A 10,001-nucleotide genomic window follows, 5' to 3' on the forward strand; every position below is an offset into this window, starting at 1 on the left:
CTGTATCTCAAAATGGACGGCAAACCTAGGACGCAGAATCAGTACAACGGAATGGGAAAAAAATCTGGAAGACCAAACTAAAATGGATTAATTCTTACGACTTACGAGAGAATTGGACTAAAATGATGTACCAGTGGTACATGACGCCCAGTAAATTAGCTAAATGTTACAAAAATGTTTCTGAAACGTGCTGGAAGTGTGAAAGGAGGAAAGGTACTTTCTTCCACCTTTGGTGGACTTGTGAGAAAGTGCAGAAATTCTGGAGAGAGATTCATAGGCTTGTGAATAAAATATTGGACTTAAAGTACGAGATGAAAGTGGAATACTATTTACTGGGAATACTTGATTTTGATATTGAAAGGAACAAAGACAAACTTCTGATCCACATGGCGACGGCGGCAAGACTGGTGATTGCAAGAAAGTGGAAAAATAAAGAACCACCCACGAAAGAAGAGTGGAAATTAAGACTAACGGATATAATGAATATGGACGCATTAGCACAACACATGGCAACCAAACAGAGGACGGGTGTAAGCAAGACTGACTGGACTCCAGTGGAAAGATACCTCAAAGATCATCAACAATCGATTATAATAGATAATAATCGACACATAAGAAAGAAGTCAAGAAGACAACCCCAATTGAAGATAATACTAATAATGCTATTCGGGATTAATCAGTAACTAAGTGAATTAACACTCCCCGTCAAACTTTTCAGTCTTTACACACCCGCCCCACCCTCTTCGGTTTTTTTCTCTTTTCTTTTTCTTTCTCCCCCCTATCCTTTTCCATCTCTCTCTTTCCTTTTGTTTTAAGATAAATAGTTGATACTTGATATATCAATGATTACCATTCTCTCGATGTACACTTGAACAAAACTATCAATAATATATATATATATATATGTCAAAATCCCCAAAATACCTTTAGAGAAAGCCTCTAAAATAATTCCAGCTGTATATGTGAGAACAAGGTACATAAATCACAGACAGGCAAAACTATGCCTCGCAAGATCAGAACACAGGAACAGCTTGACACTTGGTTACATGAATTTCTGGACCCTTGTCACTTAGAGATATGTACCTGAATGCAATGTTGCTCTCACAATGATTGTATCAACTTGAACTACTTTTAAAAGTAAAAAAAAAAACCCTCCCATGAGATCATTTCTTTAGCACCTGCTCTCCTTAATTTTGACCTGATGGGAGAAGCGAGTCCTTAATTGCTGGCCCTGTGGGGACATCACCACCACCACCACCACCATCATCATCATTATCATCATCATTATCATGTTTGTTGTTGTTCATTCGTTCAGTCGTCTCTGACTCTTCGTGACCTCATGGACCAGCCCACGCCAGAGCTCCCTGTCGGCTGTCACCACCCCCAGCTCCTTCAAGGTCAGTCCAGTCACTTCAAGGATGCCATCCATCCATCATCATCCTAATTCATGTTTATTTGAACTCATTGTACATTGCTTTGAGGTCGAGGAATGGGGACATTACGATTATTATTGTTGTTGGTGTCATCTTTAGTCCTGTTTGGAAGTCATTGGAAGTTGCTCTAAGTCTGAGGAATGTGGTTGCTGTGATTGTTGTTGTTGTTACTATTATCTTCGTTCTATTTTGAAGCCATTGTACATTGCTCTAAGGCTGGGGACTGGGATTATTATTTATTTATTTATTTATTTATTTACTACGCTTATATACCGCAATTCTCAGCCTACTGGCGACTCATTGCGGTGTACAACATAGAAAAACAGGTGCAAGGTACAACATCAAATAAAATAATCCACAATACATAATTATCAAAACATCTCATCAAAACATCAACCTTACTACAATACCATTCCGAGTCATCTCATCGTCAAATTCACAATCCGATACCATTCCGTTACTCCATTCCTATGGTCAGGTTATCAGTCATTGCACATCTATTCAAAAGCCTTCTTAAACAACCAGTCTTCTTCTTAAACAACCAGGTATTATTATTATTATTATTATATGATGTTATGCATCAATTAAACAGGCCATCGAAGCCCCACTCAGTTTGTTTTCCTTCCTTCACAGGGCTCCTTTTGGGGGAAGTGATCAATGCAGTGGTTGCACCTGAGGGACTCCTGTTCCTGGCCAATCTTCCCAGAGGAAGCGCCGAAGCCGAACTCATGAATGTGGTGCCAGTCTTCTATGTGTTCGACTTCTTGCAAAGGACCAGCAACTGGGACATCCTCGGTTCAGGGAGCCTCACTCCAGAACTGCAAATGAAGAGGAGACTCAAGGAAGGTGCGCAAACGATTCCTAGTTAAGGATGGGGCTGGACTGGATGGCCTTTGAGGGTCCCTTCCAAATCTATGATACTATATCTATCTCATATATTTATACATACAGCCATCACTGTGGTACAAACATCTGATGATTCATATTCCTTCTCAGAGTTGTAAGCACTGTTGTTTCCTTTACTTCCTAGCCATTATCAGCATCCTCTCCTTCCGGAAGAAGGATTTCTCCTTCAGCGTCTGGAGAGATGGGGAAAGCAGCACCTGGTGAGTCCCATCCCTTTAAGGGAGGATCGTGTCCAGTGCAGTTTTAGAAGAAGAGCTTCTTCTCCAAATGGTGAGGGAGGTCAGCCCTTTCCTGCTGCACTTTGCGTTGTCCTTTTCACTTCTCTGCACATAGCTAAGGGAGCCAGAGGTGCAGCCCTTGCTGAGGCTGGATGGAAAGAAGTCCCTGGGAGATTGGCATTTCTCTTCCTATTTAAATATATATGTCTGTCTATCTCTAGATCAACACGCACACACACACAAGTTTTCTGCTTGTCTCTGTCTACCATCACTTTCTCCTATCTTGTCATCTATCTATATCTATCTATCCTCCCTCTTTCTCATATCTATCTATTATCCCTTTCTCTTGTCTTTTATTTGTAATGTTTCTATCTATCTATCTATCTATCTATCTATCTATCTATCTATCTTCTCTCTCCTTTATCTATCCTTTCTTATCTTCTCAGCTATCTGCCTATCGTTCCTCCCTCCCTCTATTATTCCTCTCTCTTTTGTCATTATCTATCTCATCTCTCTCATCTTGTCTTCATCTATCTACTCTCTCATCTTATTCTATCTATCTATCTATCTGTCTGTCTGTCTGTCTGTCTGTCCGTCCGTCCATCCGTCCGTCCATCCATCCTCTGCTCTATCTGTCTGTCTATCTATCTATCTATCTATCTATCTATCTATCTATCTATCTATCATCTATCTATCTATCTTCCTCCTTCTTCTATCTATCTATCTATCTATCTATCTATCTATTTATCTAGCTATCTTTCTATCCTCTTCTTCTTCTACCTACCTACCTACCATCTATCATCCCTCCCTTTCCTGTAATCTATCATCCGTCTATCTATTATATATCTATCCTCTCTCTTTCATCTATCTCTCTATCTCTCTATCCCTCTATCCCTCTCTCTCTCTCTATCTATCCTCCCTCTTTCTTATATCTATCTATTATCCCTCTCTCTTGTCTTTTATTTGTCATCTATCTATCTATCCATCCATCCATCCATCCATCCATCCATCCATCCATCCATCCATCTATCTATCTATCTATCTATCTATCTATCTATCTATCTATTTTCTCTCTCTCTCTCCTTTATCCTTTCTTATCTTATCAGCTATCTATCTGCCTATCATCTCTCTCTCTTGTCTCCCCCCTCTCTATTATTCCTCTCTCTTTTGTCATTATCTATCTACCTCATCTCTCTCATCTTGTCTTCATCTATCTCTCATCTTGTTTATTCTATCTATCTATCTATCTATCTATCTATCTATCCTCTCCTTCTTCTACCTACCTACCATCTATCATCCCTCCCTCTCTTGTAATCTATCATCCGTCTATCTATCTATCATATATCTATCCTCCCTCTTTCAACTATCTATCTATCTATCTATCTATCTATCTATCTATCTATCTATCTATCTATCTCTCTATCATCCCTCTCTCTCATCTTGTCTTTATCTATCTACTCTCCTCTATCTATCTATCATCTATCTATCTATCTATCTATCTATCTATCTATCTATCTATCTATCTATCCTCTCTCTTTCTCATATCTATTATCCCTCTCTCTTGTCTTTTATCTGTCATGTCTCTATCTATCTATCTATCTATCTATCTATCCTCTCTCTTTCTCATATCTATTATCCCTCTCTCTTGTCTTTTATCTGTCATGTCTCTATCTATCTATCTATCTATCTATCTATCTATCTATCTATCCTCTCTCTTTCTCATATCTATTATCCCTCTCTCTTGTCTTTTATCTGTCATGTCTCTATCTATCTATCTATCTATCTATCTATCTATCTATCTATCTATCTATCCTCTCTCTTTCTCATATCTATTATCCCTCTCTCTTGTCTTTTATCTGTCATGTCTCTATCTATCTATCTATCTATCTATCTATCTATCTATCTATCTATTTATCTACTCTCTATTTCTCATCTATTATTTATCATCTCTCTTCTCATCTTCTCAGTTATATATCTATCTATTTATCTATCATCTCTCTTGTCTATAATCTGTCTATATATCTATCTACCTATCATCTCCCTCATCTTGTATTCTGTTTGTCTGTCTGTCTATCTGTCATTCTCTCTCTCTTGTCTATGTAACACAGTTTTTGTTCCTTGGTTATAAAAGTAATTATTCCCTAATTGGTTCTATTATAACAAACACGGAAGAAGTTTATTAAACTGCCAAAACTGTTTCTGCGGAAGGGAAATCCTGCTACAGCACATTTCAATAGGCTGAGATTCAATGAATATCTCATCATCGAGTCTCAACGAATTCAACTTAGTTTGTGGCAGCCATAAAAACAAAGTGTCTGGAGTAGGCCAACTGCTTTGAAAGTCAGGGCCTCACCATTAAACAGGAAATAACACTTTCAAAATTAGAAACAGAACATTTTCCAAATTCTGTTACATAGTGTTATCTATTTCTTTCCCATTCTGGACATTCCCCAAATCTTGGCTTCCCAAGTTCCTCAAATCCCAAACCCTCAAAAGTAAAACTATCCACAAAGTTGGGAAAATAGGGTGCCTGTTGAGTCGATGCCATCCTTTGATGCCACAGGGTCACGGCTTTTGCCCTCCGGATCTTTGGGCAAGTCCACAACTACATCCCGGTGGATCAGAATTCTCTGTGCAACACTCTGACATGGATGATTGACATGTGTCAAATGAATGATGGGTCTTTCCGAGAAGTTTCGTCCTATCAACCAGTAAAACTACAAGTAGGTTTTTTTTTTTTTTTACAAATAAATATAGTTTTGTCTGGTGGAGCCTGGAGTTTTAATTCTGAGGCCGAGTGGCCATCTGTCGGGAGGGATCGGGTGGTGTCTTCCTATAGGATGGTCTTTTGGGATCTCTTCCAACTCTATGAAAATATATATTTTTTATTTTGTACTCCTGTCCTTAACCATGTATTTAATTGTTTATTCTGCAAAAGGGGACGTTACCGAAAGAAAAAAAAGAACACACTTTGTACTTGACTGCCTTCACTCTGATTGGGTTCGCAAAAGCCATTCATATATGCCCGTTGCTGGTGAGTAAGGCCATGTTCCGTCTTCCAGGAGCATGGTTTACATTGCCTTTTAGCTGCATGGGATAGCATTCCTTTGCATTTCCCCAGGTTTGCTATACACCCAGCAGCACCCGGGAAGTTAAACAGTATCAGAGTCTGGAAAGCCAGGCTGCAGGCCTTCTGCAGTTACTGGTCTAGAAAGTATCTCTTTGGGTTTGGAGTCCGCCCTTTTTCCTGGGGTTGAGATCTCCATTTTGGAATCTCCCCTGCCTCCTTCAGTAGAGAAAAGAACATCAGATGTGCTGTTGGTCTGAAAAACCCATTGTGAGTACTATGTGATGTGGCAGCAAAAAAAGCCAATGGGATTTTGGCCTGCATCAATAGGAGCCTAGTGTCTAGATCTAGGGAAGTCATGCTACCCCTCTATTCCGCTTTGGTTAGACCACACCTGGAATATTGCGACCAATTCTGGGCACCACAATTCAAGAGAGATATTGACAAGCTGGAATGTGTCCAGAGGAGGGTGACTAAAATGATCAAGGGTCTGGAGAACAAGCCCTATGAGGAGCGGCTTAAAGAGCTGGGCATGTGTACCCTGAAGAAGAGAAGGCTGAGAGAAGACATAATGAGAGCCATGTATAAATACATGAGAGGAAGTCATAGGGAGGAGGGAGCAAGCTTATTTTCCGCTGCCCTGGAGACTAGGACGCAGTGAAGCAATGGCTTCAAACGACAAGAAAGGAGATTCCATCTGAACATTAGGAAGAACTTCCTGATTGTGAGAGCTGTTCAGCAGTGGAACTCTCTGCCCCAGAGTGTGGTGGAGGCTCCTTCTTTGGAGGCTTTTAAACAGAGGCTGGATGGCTATCTGTCGGGGGTGCTTTGAATGCAATTTTCCTGCTTCTTGGACAAATGGGGTTGGATTAGATGGCCCATGAGGTCTCTTCCAACTCTATGATTCTAAGAAATAGTTTTACAAGATCTACAGAGATACTCGCAGGAACACCTCAGCAAGCCAGAGTCCAAATGTGGCAGACTATTTATTTATCGTGTCAGGAGCGAACCAAAACAGTTGTATTGTATTCAAAACAAACAAACAAAGCACAAATTTTTGCAGGCTTGGTATTCTGTTAGGAATTGTGGGAGTTGGAGTCCAAAACACCTGGAGGGAGAAGTTTGCCCATGCCTGGTTTACTTGTATTCACACCAGAATCAGCCATTGATTAAGGATTCATATTTTAGCCTGCCAGTATCTGGCCATTTGGAGTGCCTTCTTGGCAGGGGGTTGGACTGGATGGCCCATGAGGTCTCTTCCAACTCTTGATTCTATGATTCTACTATTGAGTTACAGATAGATAGAATAGGAATTGAGCAATTGAGTACTATTGAGTCATAGATAGAAATTGAGTATAATTGAGATAGATAGATAGAATAGCAATTGAGTTATAGAGAGAAATAGCTATTGAGTTCTATTGAGCATTACTTCATCTCCAAAACTGACCTTGTGCTTAGATAGGGAAAGACCTGTTCTTTCTAACCCAGTGGTTCTCAACCTTCCTAATGCCACGACCCCTTAATACAGTTTCTCATGTTGTGGTGACCACCAACCATAACCCTAACATTATGAATCGCCATGTAAATAATGATCTGCAGGATGTATTTTCATTCACTGGAGCAAATTTGGCACAAGTATGCCCAAATTTGAATACTGGTGGGGTTGGCATGGGGATTGATTTTGTCATTTGGGAGTTGTAGTTGCTGGGATTTATAGTTAACCTGTAAACAAAGAGCATTCTGAACCCCACCAACAATGGAATTGAACCAAAGTTGGCACAGAGAACTCCCATGATCAACAGAAAATACTGGAAGGGTTTGGTGGGCATTGACCTTGAGTTTGGGAGTTGTAGTTCGCCTACATCCAGAGAGCACTGTGGGCTCAAACAGTGATGGATCTGGACCAAACTTGGCACGGATACTAAATATGCCCAAATGTGAACACTGATGGGGTTTGCGGAAAATATGCCAGAGTATTGACGTTTGCCAGTGGAAGGATTGCTAGATCAGCAGACACTGTGATTTCAGAAATCAGGACTCTGCAGACTTTTAGTTACAACAGAACACTAAGTTTACTAAGTACATCTACACACGTCTATTCACAGCAGGCATCCAACAGGAACAACAAAGCACAAAACATCAGTTTCTGAACATCTGCTTATCTGACTTCTTGGCTGAGACCAGATCCTCCCACTTCTTCCCAGCCAGGGAACACTTTATCTCATTTCTGTCAAGGTTACTTTTTTCTCTGCCTCTCACAGTATTTCTAATACACAATTAAGCAGAATAGAATCCATCTTGAAATACATCTTAATCCATGTATTGTCGAAGGCTTTCATGGCTGGAATCACTAGGTTCTTGTGGGTTTTTTCAGGCTATAGAGCCATGTTGCCTCTAGAACATGGCTCTATAGCCCGAAAAAACCCACAAGAACATCTTAATCCATCTTGAATTACATAGAAACACATTGAAAAACATACATGCATAACTAAATAATCCTGACAAAATAGACTTTGACATTTGGGAGTTGTAGATAGTGCGATTTATAGTTCACCTACAATCAAGGAGCGTTCTGAACCCCACCAATGATAGAATTGGGCCAAACTTCCCACACAGAACCCCCATGACCAACAAAAAATCCTGTGTTTTCTGATGGTCTTTGACGACCCCTCTGACACCCCTTTGCGACCCCCTCAGGGGTCCCGACCCCCAGGTTGAGAAACACTGTTCTAACCATAGCAGCTCAGGGTTAGGGTGAAATATCTCAGGATTTTTTCTACCATTTGGAGAAAGGTTACCTCAGTACTTGAAGAAAAAGGGAAAGAAAGCACATCTCTATGGTTTCTCAAATTGACTGTTTGTGTTGTAACTTTATCAAGCTGTGCCAAGTCTGCCAAGGACTTTGGAAATAAATACTTTGTTGATTTTCATATCTTGACTGACATCAGTTGCTGAAAGTATTGAGTTATTGCTTCAAAGAAAGACCCCAGCAGTTCACCCAGATAAAGAGAGAAGCACATCTTAGTTTTAATGTTGTAGGGTCTGGGTGTGACGGCACAGGCCACCTTTTCCTCATTGGCATTGCTATATACATAAATATATCTATACCTAAATGAAAATATGTATTCATGTGTGGCTGAGGTGTCCACTTCCACAGACAAGCTCCCACTTCCATAAAGAACTATAGCTCCCACTACTCAGGAGACACCAAAGGCCCTTCCTCCAATGACATTGCAGGTTATAGTGAGCGCCTTGAACATGTCCAAGAGGCCTTCCAATGTCCTCTACAAACACCACACTGTCCACCACCCAAGTGGGGACAATATGATTTTCTGTGTTTCCTCCACCACAGACATCCTAGTGTTCCTTTCTCTCTCCCTTGGTGTGGAATTTGCATGACCCCGCCCACTGCCTCTCCCTTAACCCTTTCCTATTCTTTTCTATTTTACTAGAGAGTTTTGGGGAGAATTCACCATGATGTAGAGGAGTTGTAGTTACTGGGATGTATAGTTCACCTCTCATTCTTTCTTCCTTTCGCTCTTTCAGTCTTTTAACCTTTCTTTTGTTCTTTCTTTTGGATCTGACACTAATCTTTCCACCTTGGCCTTTGCAGAAAGCGGAAGAGGCCAAAAACAGGGCGGTGGATTACCTGCTGCAAAACGTGGAATCCGCGCAGAGCTCCTTCACCTTGGCCATCGCCACCTATGCGCTCACCCTGACCCGAATGAACAACCTCAAGGCGCGACAGGCCTACACTTCGCTCAAGTCGAAAGCGATGGTCATCGGTAAAGACATAGAAAGGCATATAAAGCATATAAGGCATTGTATGCATGGCAATGTAGACTCAGCCTTTGTCGCAAATGATGGTTTCTACTAATCTGTGGATGAATCTGACCATTTTGATTCCTTTCTGTGCAGGAAATGAGATTCCACCTAAACATTAGGAAGCATTTCCCGATAGCCTAAGCTGTCTAATAAGAGAATAGGATGCCTTTGAGTCCAGTGGAGTCTTTTAAACAGGGATTGGGAGGGATTGGATTGTGTCTTCCTCAATGGCAGAAGTGGGTTGGACTGGATGGCCCTTGGAGTGTCTTCCAACTTTAGGATTCTATCATTCATTCATTCATTCATTCATTCATTATATCCTCATTTGTAGCAGATTGGTTGATTCATTGTGTCTTAATTTATGGCAGATGGATCGATTAATTCATTCATTGTGTCTTTCTTTATGACAGGTTGATTGATTGATTGTGTCTTCCTTTATGGCAGATGGATAAATTGGTTGATTGGTTAATTGTGTCTTCCTTTATGACAGATTGATTGATTGTGTCTTCCTTTATGGCAGATTGATTGATTGTGTCTTCCTTTATGGCAGAT

The 10,001-nt window shown here is 40.6% G+C and overlaps 1 protein-coding gene across 1 annotated transcript in view; it reads left to right on the forward strand.

The window, feature by feature from the left end:
- C5 (complement C5) overlaps positions 1 to 10,001 on the forward strand; it is a 64,351-nt gene that overhangs the window by 40,116 nt on the left and 14,234 nt on the right. Inside the window, exons 25-29 of the mRNA XM_067471850.1 lie at positions 2,067 to 2,279; positions 2,464 to 2,539; positions 5,121 to 5,280; positions 5,496 to 5,591; positions 9,238 to 9,409. Of these exons, the coding sequence (XP_067327951.1) occupies positions 2,067 to 2,279; positions 2,464 to 2,539; positions 5,121 to 5,280; positions 5,496 to 5,591; positions 9,238 to 9,409 (717 nt within the window). The remainder of the gene's footprint in view (positions 1 to 2,066; positions 2,280 to 2,463; positions 2,540 to 5,120; positions 5,281 to 5,495; positions 5,592 to 9,237; positions 9,410 to 10,001) is intronic.

Source organism: Anolis sagrei, chromosome 11 (genome assembly GCF_037176765.1).
Source record: "Anolis sagrei isolate rAnoSag1 chromosome 11, rAnoSag1.mat, whole genome shotgun sequence".
In the NCBI taxonomy this organism is placed as follows: Eukaryota; Metazoa; Chordata; class Lepidosauria; order Squamata; family Dactyloidae; genus Anolis; species Anolis sagrei.